This window comes from Melampsora larici-populina (genome assembly GCF_000204055.1).
Source record: "Melampsora larici-populina 98AG31 unplaced genomic scaffold MELLAscaffold_77, whole genome shotgun sequence".
In the NCBI taxonomy this organism is placed as follows: domain Eukaryota; kingdom Fungi; phylum Basidiomycota; class Pucciniomycetes; order Pucciniales; family Melampsoraceae; genus Melampsora; species Melampsora laricis-populina.
Window position 1 is genome coordinate 70108 of NW_006768841.1, and position 12037 is coordinate 82144.

General features: G+C 40.5%; 3 protein-coding genes across 3 annotated transcripts; all 3 read right to left on the reverse strand.

Moving 5' to 3' along the window:
- Positions 1-3648: 3648 nt before the first annotated feature.
- MELLADRAFT_124353 (uncharacterized protein) lies at positions 3649-3924 on the reverse strand (the record flags this gene model as incomplete). The annotated part of the gene is made up of 1 exon (XM_007417743.1): positions 3649-3924. One exon carries the CDS (start codon positions 3922-3924, stop codon positions 3649-3651), a length of 276 nt encoding a protein of 91 aa, XP_007417805.1.
- Positions 3925-8290: 4366 nt separating this feature from the next.
- Positions 8291-8566, reverse strand: MELLADRAFT_124352 (uncharacterized protein; the record flags this gene model as incomplete). The annotated part of the gene is made up of 1 exon (XM_007417742.1): positions 8291-8566. The coding sequence occupies one exon, from the start codon at positions 8564-8566 to the stop codon at positions 8291-8293; it is 276 nt and encodes a 91-aa protein (XP_007417804.1).
- Positions 8567-11178: 2612 nt separating this feature from the next.
- On the reverse strand, positions 11179-11454 carry MELLADRAFT_124351 (uncharacterized protein; the record flags this gene model as incomplete). Its single annotated transcript, XM_007417741.1, has 1 exon — positions 11179-11454. The coding sequence occupies one exon, from the start codon at positions 11452-11454 to the stop codon at positions 11179-11181; it is 276 nt and encodes a 91-aa protein (XP_007417803.1).
- Between the last annotated feature and the right edge of the window lie 583 nt (positions 11455-12037).

Consider the following 12037-nt stretch of genomic DNA (forward strand, 5'->3'; position numbering starts at 1 on the left):
GTTTGAATTTTTTTTTCATACACAAATCCACCGCGATGACCAAAATCAGAGCTTGAAATGGTCATTGCGGTACGTTACGATACGGCCCCACCGTACCAAAGTGCAGTCTTGACCACTGTCATTGCCCAATATCGGTACAATACGGCAGGTCCCGGCAACGGGAGTCCGTAGCGCAATGGGTTATCCACCGTAACCCATCGCGTTACGATGAGGTTTGAGCGTTGCTCATGCCAGTTCCCACCTCATGGTTTTTGATGTTATTTTATGATTAATCTTTATTTATGTATTCATCTAGATCAAGTACCTCAAAGATCAATTTAAAGAAGGCTTTAAACAAATTAATTTGACTGGCCAAGGTGTTCTTGACAATGACAATTACAGGGAGGAGCTTGAAAAGTTAGATTTAATTTCACACACTGTAGATAGCAATGGTGACAAGGTAGTGGTGGGAAAGTTAGCTCAATTCAAAAAAGTGTAAAGTACCTGCAAACGGTACTGCTCTTGGTAAGTTTTCTCAAAATGTTCCATCAGGTAACTTACTGATGCTCATGATTTTCTTTAGAGAAAGCCATAGCAGTGTGTCCTTGGTATTGTCTCTTGGAATTGGTGCTGCTTGAAAGGTCCAACATAATTCCTGAGGCAACTCATGACACTCTAGGAAATGTTTCCTTTGAGTCTTTAGCATCTGATTCAAAGCCAAAATTGAAACATAGTTTGGTGTAATTAGATCTCAAGGATGAAGATGATAAGGACAATGTTAAATATGATTTCTTGCCCAGAGAAGGCTATATGGAATCTGGCAATGAGGATGTGAAGGAGATCTTCAAGAAGGAGGAAGGCTCAAACAGTCGGGAGGTGGCACACAAGAAAAATAAATGACAGTGATCTTGGGCATGAGCAAAGATTACTTGGATGTTTACCAAACGTATCTCTAGGCAAAAGACGTGAGTTGAGGAATGGAAGCACACCTTGTGACAACCTTGGTCTACAAACTCTAATGAACGTCTTTTCACCTACCAAATCTAAACGTGAACATGCTGCAAAAGAAGCTCAAAAGAAAGATAAGGAACACATCAACTTGAATGCCAAAATAGCTAATGCCATAACTGCCATGTCCACCAATTGCCAAGAAGATGTGAAACTTAAACGGGAGCAACTACGTGGCAAAGTAATAACCAAGTTCATGTCAATGGGCAATACATTTGATGAGGGGTTCCAAAAGGCTTTGTTGATGTACCAAGCTCCTCAAGAACCTCAAATACCTTACGTGAGTACTAGTGAACACACCTTGGAGGTTTAACAATTAACTCCAACTTAGATGGCTCGCAAGAATCTGAGAAAGAAAGCCCAGTTAGATTTAATCCCTCCAATGACTTGGATATGTATATAGGTTCTCCTGAGGTTTGATCAGTTTGTTTCAATCTACCTCCAGAAGTACGTAAGATTCCCCTTAGTTCAAATGCCCCACAAGATAATATTTTGACTAATATATATATATGTGTGTTTCTGTCAAAGTTTTATACCAAAATGTGTTCTTCACACTGTAAATAACTCTGGTTTTAATTATCTTCTTTGAAAGAGATACACAAATATTCACACAAAAGCACTCAGTATTGTTCTTTGCTCAAATCATTGTTTTTTTATCATACACACACAGATATAAGCATTTAGGGAGTTGTTTCAATTTTATTTCACCTCATCTTAGTTAGAATCATGACCAAAATGGTCATAAGCCCACATGATTGTTATTTGTAAACTCCCATCCGCCTTGATTTGAGACTTGGTTCCGCAAGGGCAGTGCGCAGAAGCTTGAGACTGAGTCGGAGAGCAAGAGCGCATGACGGCTAAACTAACAATATTAGTTTCTATTTGTAATTTTAAACGAGTAATCAAAGAAGATTACAGCTTACTTGGTGTACCAATAACTTGACTGACTGATGTGAAAGATAATAAGTGGACCTTTGAACCACTTTGAACCTGAGAAATGATAACGTCTTGAGAACACAAATGCAGAGAATATAGAAATGTGGCAATTGAACCAGCTGTTGAGAGATTTGGAGAGAACAAAAACAGGAGGGAGAAACAGGGTATGGCGCCAGGCTCTTTGGAGGCAAGAGAGCCTGAGTAGAAATACTTTTTGAATCACGTCAATATCAAAGTTACAAGACAATTAATCACATGAGGTTGACCAAAGATCCTGTGTGGAAGGAGTTTGATGAGAGATGAGTCCAAGGGTTTGAGATATTGGATGTCCTGATTGCACATATTCCAGATCCTGAAAGTCTAACCAAAGCAAAATGGTTTGGAGCATCCATGTGACGCCAGTTTCTTGATGAGAGGGTTCCGATAGGTCAAGATATTGGACGTGCTTGGTGAGTGATGTTCCTGATGAGTAATGTGGATGTGCTTAGTTTAATTTTACTCAATGCCGACTGGAGTTCTGGATAATCCCCAATGGCCCCGCACATGAGGTCACAGGGTACGGGCAACCACGTAAAAAAACATACAATTAACACTTTATGATAAAAAAATATGTTACATCAAGGCACCACACAAACAAAAAAAGGGCAATTTTTTTTCTGCATCAAACAAAAAAAAAGGTTAGGGCAATCTTTTTTTCTGCATACATTCTTGACTTGCAAGCCAAAAGCTTCAAAATTTCAAAGGTCAGATTTCAAATTGTGAAACTGCAAGCTACCTCTAGAGCTGGCTCACAACCCTTAAATTATACTTATAATTATAAGGTCCCAAACACATTTTGGATGTCTTAATTTGGCTGCAAGAGGCCTACTTGAACCACCCTATTACAATTCCTTGGAACTCTGTTGACATCTTGGCTAGAGTGTTATTATACAAAAGGAGTCCCTGCACACTATGATATCCCAGTATCTTACGGAACCCCCAAGCTGGCCAAATAAATTCTTGCAAAGTGGCTTACTCACAAGTGTGCTAAATATAATCAGGAGTGACAAGACAAAACAATCATAGCAAGCCCTGAAGGATGTGAACAATATGCCAAGAAGATAGTAGATACAAAGGAAAGGAAAGCCATGGAGGCCATAAGGGCAAAAATACATTTGCTCTCTACATTTTTTTTCAAATCCTAGCTCAACTCAAAACTGACATATGAAAATCTCAGGTTGCTAAAGTGGTTTACTTAGTCCTTAGCTTGTGATTCCTACCAGGTCAGCTAGTTGTTCATGTTTTCTCTATTTTACTTTACTTTTGTGTGTCGCTTACTGGAATCAATCACTCAAGACCTTGTCATCTTTTTCTTGCCACCTTTCAACAGGTGCCTTCTTGTTTCCATCACTCCCTTGTGATATTAGCCATAGCACTTTACTTAATCACTAACTCTTGATTCCTACCAGTCACCTGGCTTTCCATACTTTATTGCCAGATACATGGAGCAGAAAATTGACAACAGCATCTGGGTTTGATGATTGTAAGGAAAGGCAAACTAAGAGATACAAAGTACACCAAAACTTGATCCCCCACACTCATCATTGAAATTGAGTCAGGAATATCAAAAAAAGGACTCATGCATCACCTAAAGGTGCCATACTGTCATCATCTCATCCAGCATATACTCCTCCTCCTGAAATTCAAACTTTGATAGAAAGTTGTAGTGGTGTAATAGTAGTTCTTTCACATTATAGTGCACCCACCGCATGTACAGCCTTGCACGCAATCCTGACAAAGTTGATCACAACAACCCATATCATCATCATCCTCATTAGCAGTACGGCCTGCATAGCCTTTGTGGACAGACGTTTCTCGATTTCCGAAGGGCTGTTTGTCCAAGCCTTCAATCAATGGTTCATACGACACGAATCCATCACAATTTCTGGCCGGCATGGATTGAACAGTTGCTGAGGAGGTGCAGATGAGCAAAATGGTTGCAATGAGGCTGACAGCATTCATGGTGTTTGACCTGGATTTCACATTCAAGTTAGATATATGGATTTGGAGAAAGATTTTCAAGGAGCCATAAAAGTGCTCCAATGGAAAGTAACGTACGTCAAAGAAGCTGTGCCTGTCTTAGGTATCTGGGTGGTGTTCGATGAGAGAGTGAGTTTGTCTAAATGAATCCAACAGCAGAATGCGATGTAAATGCATATTCTAATCAGTCACTGAAATTATCTATGATACTGTGGTAATGAGAAAATGAATTGACCACTGGTTGTCAAGATGAGGAAACACTCAAAGAATGTGTGGATGAGAAGTAAATGTCAAGTAAAGCATTTGGCTTTTATACCTATCAGACACATCTAATAATTGTCTCCATCTTTGCACATACATCACAAAAGTCACAGGTAAGTTTTTTTCTACAGAAAATCCCTGCCTTGTAGCATTTGGAGCATTATGATAAGCTAACATTTGTGGAGACTGATCATGTCCACTACAACACCTGTCAGTTCTCATCAGACTAGTGGGTTGCCTCTTGTCTATTGAACATGTCATCTTTGTGGAGGGTGATGTAACAGTCTCATCAGCCTAATGAACATCTTTGTGGAGAATCGTGAAACAAATGTATATCAAGACCACTGTGCGGTCTCATTAGACATCACCACCCCTCTTGTACATCAAAAACATATTTGTGGAGAATTGTGGAGAATAGTGAAGATTCCATTTATCACAATGTGCTGCAATGAGTAACACTGGGGCAAAGTCTGTAACATTTCAATATGTGAGACATCAGTTGATCTGAGTCACAATGTACACACATATGGAATGACATCACATGTACACAAAGAGTGAAACTGTCACATCCCTGGAACATGAATTTGATACATGTATGGTTCACTTTTACGAGAAGATATTGAAAACAAAACCTGGCAGGTATGCGTTTGAGTCATGGCTTAGTACAGGGATTGGAAATCATCACATAATTTTAGAAGTTGAATGGGTTTCTTTAAAACTGTTTTTTGCTGATGGCATTCAGCAAGATGAGTATTCATAGAAGGCTTATTGTCTAATGACTGTAGAATGTTGGAGGACTTGTGATGTAGTTGAAAGAGATTATAAGCACCTTCAGCTAAATTATGGGTATCCTCCTAATGCAATTGGACTTGGTTGGACTAATGGTTTGTCTTTTCTTATTCAAATGCTTGGTTGTTTGGGGTATCAGAACTGATGTGTCCTGTCATTCATTTTTGCTATATCCAGCCATTTCTACAAGATTTCATGATTGATTCAGAAGTTGGACAAGAAATTTGGCTGAGACTTGATGTAGTATCTATCACCTTTGATTGAGCATAATCCTGTCAATTTGTAAGTTTTCTGAATTGTTCCAAGATTAGAACATTCTTTCTTCCTTTCACTTTTGATTTGATTCAGTATAGCTTGTGATACCAACATTTACAAATATCCATCAAAAACTAATTGTCCCTTTGATCTTTTAACCTATTTCTTTCAAGTGTCTTTGCTTGAGTTGGACTTTTTAGATGTCCTTATCTCTAGTTTCCTGACTGTAAAGTTGTTCTACTTTGCATTGATACCAAGACACGATTTTGTTCTTCAGAACTAGAAGCTTTGATCATTGATTCTCAATTGGCACAGCAGAGAGCTTAGTCAGAAACTATATCACATAAAGGTAGGGAAACAATGCAAAGCATGTTTATGACCAAGATGACTTTGTAGCAAATGGTTTCCAGTTTGGTGATTGCAATTCTGCTACACCACGTTGACTTGATACATGTACATTAATTGTTTCATGACTACCATAGTATGATTGGCAACTTTGATAGAGACACAGTGCCCGTGGAGAAGGCCCCCGACGTCGGGGGCCCACATACATAGAAAGCAAATGATCATTAGAATCAGAAGAAACACTTACATTATCACGACTATTATTAGCTCTTTTGGCTGAGCGGGGTGAGGAGTCGGTAAGGTTTCCAGATGGTGATCTGGCCCGCTTACTAGTGGAAGATTGAACCTAGGAACACAACTGTGAGTGATACATATTACGGGGTAAAGGATAGCTCTAAGAAACTAACCTTTCCATTCACAGCCGGCTTGGATTTCGCTTTGGGACCATCTTTCTTACCTTTCTTCTTGACCGGAGGTCGAGGAGAAGCACTTCGTGCAGCAAGAGGCTCAGGTGATCCATTACCTACAGCTGGTGATCGAGAAACAGCAGTACAAGAGTCTTTAGGAGGAATGACAAACCCAGCCTGGTGGCGAGCAGGGCTGGGTGGACGCAGGGTTCTGGTGATCAAAGGTACAATTGAACTGATTCCCGGAACTTGAAGTGAAGCCAAAGCTGAACTTTGTGATGAGCTTTTGGTAAGTGGCATGTTAAGCAAAAGGGAAGAAAGATAATAAAAAAATGATTCTAGTCAGAAGACGGTCTACTCAGAAGAGGAAAGGAGATCGAGATCAATTAAAACTCGTACTTTATGTGATGAAATCCTCGGTCTAAGGAACCACAGGTCAGCCAGTGTCGAGATAGTTGAGATAGTATCCAGGGGGTGCTGTTGGCTACTTTTTGAAGATCTAAACAGGCGCCACCTTCCATATTGGGTCGATCACGTTGGATGTTGGGTTGAGAAGAGAAGGTGTATGGGTGAGTGGCTTATCTTGTCAATGGCTACAGTTAGCCCCTGGGTACAGGGTTATTGCTCCGCCATATAGCGGGCAAAACCCGTCCCTGGCCGGTTGCGGTGCGGCACCTGCGCTATGGGTTTTCCCCTTGCCCAAAGTGCGGTGCGCAGGCTGCGCCATGCCTGGCGCGGAGATTGCGGTGTAAAAAAACCGCTCCGCAAGGGCTCCACTACCCAAAAAAAGAGCGGAGCGGTTGCGGTATTGGTGTAACAATAATTTGACTGACTGATGTGAAAGATGATAAGTGGACCTTTGAACCTTTTCAAACCTGAGAAATGATAACGTCTTGAGAACACAAATGCAGAGAATATAGAAATGTGGCAATTGAACCAGCTGTTGAGAGATTTGGAGAGAACAAAAACAGGAGGGAGAAACAGGGTATGGCGCCAGGCTCTTTGGAGGCAAGAGAGCCTGAGTAGAAATACTTTTTGAATCACGTCAATATCAAAGTTACAAGACAATTAATCACATGAGGTTGACCAAAGATCCTGTGTGGAAGGAGTTTGATGAGAGATGAGTCCAAGGGTTTGAGATATTGGATGTCCTGATTGCACATATTCCAGATCCTGAAAGTCTAACCAAAGCAAAATGGTTTGGAGCATCCATGTGACGCCAGTTTCTTGATGAGAGGGTTCCGATAGGTCAAGATATTGGACGTGCTTGGTGAGTGATGTTCCTGATGAGTAATGTGGATGTGCTTAGTTTAATTTTACTCAATGCCGACTGGAGTTCTGCATAATCCCCAATAGCCCCGCGCATGAGGTCGCAGGGTACGGGCGACCACATAAAAAAACATACAAAGACGCCTACCTGAACCTCCCTATTACAACTCCTTGGAACTCTGCTGTACTCAACACTCTGTTGACATCTTGGCTAGAGTGTTATTATACAAAAGGAGTCCCTGCACACTATAATATCCCAGAATCTTACAGAACCCCCAAGCTGGCCAAAGAAATTCTCACAAAGTGGCTTACTCACAAGTGTGCTAAATATAATCAGGAGGAACAAGACAAAACAACCATAGCAAGCCCTGAAGGATGTGAAGAATATGCCAAGAAGATAGTAAATACAAAGGAAAGGAAAGCCATGAAGGCCATAAGGGCAAAAATACATTTGCTCTCTACTTTTTTTTCAAATCCTAGCTCAACTCAAAACTGACATATGAACACCTCAGGTTGCTAAAGTGGTTTACTTAGTCCTTAGCTTGTGATTCCTACCAGGTCAGCTAGTTGTTCATGTTTTCTCTATTTTACTTTACTTTTGTGTGTCGCTTACCGGAATCAATCACTCAAGACCTTATCATCTTTTTCTTGCCACCTTTCAACAGGTGCCTTCTCTTTTCCATCACTCCCTTGTGATATTAGCCATAGCACTTTACAAGATCACTAACTCTTGATTCCTACCAGTCACCTGGCTTTCCATACTTTATTGCCAGATACATGGAGCGGAAAATTGACAACAGCATCTGGGTTTGATGATTGTAAGGAAAGGCAAACTAAGAGATACAAAGTACACCCAAAACTTGATCCCCCACGCTCATCATTGAAATTGGGTCAGGAATATCAAAAAAAGGACTCATGCATCACCTAAAGGTGCCATATTGTCATCATCTCATCCAGCATATACTCCTCCTCCTGAAATTCAAACTTTGATAGAAAGTTGTAGTTGTGTAATATTAGTTCTTTCACATTATAGTGCACCAACAGCATGTACAGACATCCACACAATCCTGACAAATTTGATCACAACAAGCCATACCATCATCATCCTCATTAGCAGTACGGCCTGCATAGCCTTTGTGGACAGATTTTTCTCGATTTACGAAGGGCTGTTTGTCCAAGCCTTCAATCAATGGTTCATACGACACAAATCCATCACAATTTCTGGCCGGCATGGACTGAACAGTTGCTGAGGAGGTGCAGATGAGCAAAATGGTTGCAATGAGGCTGACAGCTTTCATGGTGTTTGACCTGGATTTCACATTCAAGTTAGATATATGGATTTGGAGAAAGATTTTCAAGCAGCCATAGAAGTTCTCCAATGGAAAGTAACGTACATCAAAGAAGCTGTGCCTGTCTTAGGTATCTGGGTGGTGTTTGATGAGGGAGTGAGTTTGTCTAAATGAATCTAACAGCAGAATGCGATGTAAATGCATATTCTAATCAGTCACTGAAATTATCTATGATACTGTGGTAATGAGAAAATGAATTGACCACTGGTTGTCAAGATGAGGAAACACTCAAAGAATGTGTGGATGAGAAGTAAATGTCAAGTAAAGCATTTGGCTTTTATACCTATCAGACACATCTAATAAATGTCTCCACCGTTAAACATGTATCACAAAAGTCATGGATGAGAACTTTTACATACAAGCCCTGCTTTTATACTGACACATCTAATAATTGTCTCCATCTTTGCACATACATCACAAAAGTCACAGGTAAGATTCTTTCTACAGAAAAGCCCCGCCTTGTAGCATTTGGAAAATTGTGCCCAAAACTTGTGCCTGGTACCCAGTTTGAAACCATTTGGTCAACCAAAGTTTCCAAATTTTTGCATGATAGGGAGAATTAGGAGTTGGGTATTGACACAGAGATCTGCTTGAACACCATTTGCACTCTGCACCACACTCTGCACTGGTGAGGTTTGCCACTCTGGAGTCTATTGCAGCTACCAGATTCCTTTGCCAATCCCTATTGAGCTCAACATACAGTCAATACCAGTTGGTTGTAATTGATAAATAGGCTGGATGATGTTAAGAGCTTATTAGCATACTCATTTATATGCTTATAGTGTATATCTCACGTTGTACTAGCTCTAGAGACTGACTCCCACTGAGTCCTGTTTTCCTTACGTTGCAATCCTATTATCAGAGCCTTATTTTAGTCAGAATCATGACCAAAATGGTCATAACCCCGCATGATTGCCTTTTGTAAACTCCCATCTGCTTCGATTTGAGCCTTGGTTCTGCAAGGGCGGCACGCGGAAGCTTGAGACTGAGTCAGAGAGCAAGAGTGCATGCCGGCTAAACTAACAATATTAGTTTCTATTTGTAATTTTAAACAAGTAATCAAAGAAGATTACAGCTTACTTGGTGTACCAATAGCTTGACTGACTGATGTGAAAGATGATAAGTGGACCTTTGAACCTCTTTGAACCTGAGAAATGATAATGTCTTGAGAACAAGAATTCGGAGAATATGGAAATGTGGCAATTGAACCAGCTGTTGAGAGATTTGGGGAGAAGGAAAACGGGAGGGAGAAACAGTGTATGACGACAGACTCTTTGGAGGTGAGAGAACCCGAGTAGAAATACTTTGCGAATCATGTCAATATCAAACTTGCAAGACAATTAATTATGTGAGGTTGACCAAAGATCCTGCATGGAAGGAATTTGATGAGGGATGAATCCAAGAGTTTGAGATATTGGACGTCCTGATTGCACATATTCCAAATCCTGAAAGTCTAACCAAAGTGAAATGGTTTGGAGCATGCTTGTAACACTAGTTTCTTGACAAGAGGGTTCCAATAGGTCAAGATATTGGACATGCTTGGTGAGTGATGTTCCTGATGAGTAATGTGGGTGTGCTTGGTTGACTTATACTCAATGCCGACTGGAGTTCTGGATAATCCCCAATAGCCCCGCGCATGAGGTCACAGGGTACGGCTGACCACATAAAAAAACATACAAAGACGCCTACTTGAACCTCCCTATTACAACTCCTTGGAACTCTGCTGTACTCAACACTCTGTTGACATCTTGGCTAAAGTGTTATTATACAAAAGGAGTCCCTGCACACTATAATATCCCAGAATCTTACGGAACCCCCAAGCTGGCCAAAGAAATTCTCACAAAGTGGCTTACTCACAAGTGTGCTAAATATAATCAGGAGGAACAAGACAAAACATCCATAGCAAGCCCTGAAGGATGTGAAGAATATGCCAAGAAGATAGTAAATACAAAGGAAAGGAAAGCCATGAAGGCCATAAGGGCAAAAATACATTTGCTCTCTACTTTTTTTTCAAATCCTAGCTCAACTCAAAACTGACATATGAAGACCTCAGGTTGCTAAAGTGGTTTACTTAATCATCAACTTGGGATTCCTACCAGGTCAGCTAGTTGTTCATGTTTTCTCTATTTTACTTGGCTTTTGTGTGTCGCTTACTGGAATCAATCACTGAAGACCTTGTCATCTTTTTCTTGCCACCTTCCAACAGGTGCCTTCCCTTTTCCGTCACTCCCTTGTGATATTAACCATAGCACTTTACTTAACACTAACTCTTGATTCCTACCAGTCACCTGGCTTTCCATACTTTATTGCCAGATACATGGAGCGGAAAATTGACAACAGCATCTGGGTTTGATGATTGTAAGGAAAGGCAAAATAAGAGATACAAAGTACACCAAAACTTGATCCCCCACGCTCATCATTGAAATTGGGTCAGGAATATCAAAAAAAGGACTCATGCATCACCTAAAGGTGCCATATTGTCATCATCTCATCCAGCATATACTCCTCCTCCTGAAATTCAAACTTTGATAGAAAGTTGTAGTTGTGTAATATTAGTTCTTTCACATTATAGTGCACCAACAGCATGTACAGACATCCACACAATCCTGACAAATTTGATCACAACAAGCCATACCATCATCATCCTCATTAGCAGTACGGCCTGCATAGCCTTTGTGGACAGATTTTTCTCGATTTACGAAGGGCTGTTTGTCCAAGCCTTCAATCAATGGTTCATACGACACAAATCCATCACAATTTCTGGCCGGCATGGACTGAACAGTTGCTGAGGAGGTGCAGATGAGCAAAATGGTTGCAATGAGGCTGACAGCATTCATGGTGTTTGACCTGGATTTCACATTCAAGTTAGATATATGGATTTGGAGAAAGATTTTCAAGGAGCCATAAAAGTGCTTCAATGGAAAGTAATGTACGTCAAAGAAGCTGTTCCTGTCTTAGGTATCTGGGTGGTGTTTGATGAGAGAGTGAGTTTGTCTAAATGAATCTAACAGCAGAATAAGATGTAAATGCATATTCTAATCAGTCACTGAAATTATCTATAATACTGTGGTAATGAGAAAATGAATTGACCACTGGTTGTCAAGATGAGGAAACACTCAAAGAATGTGTGGATGAGAAGTAAATGTCAAGTAAAGCATTTGGCTTTTATACCTATCAGACACATCTAATAAATGTCTCCACCGTTCAACATGTATCACAAAAGTCATGGATAAGAACTTTTACATACAAGCCCTGCTTTTATACTGACACATCTAATAATTGTCTCCATCTTTGCACATACATCACAAAAGTCACAGGTAAGATTTTTTCTACAGAAAATCCCCGCCTTGTAGCACTTGCAATCTAAGGGAGGACTGTTGGATTGTTGCTGCTGGCATCAAGCAACAGGAAGGGGCTGAG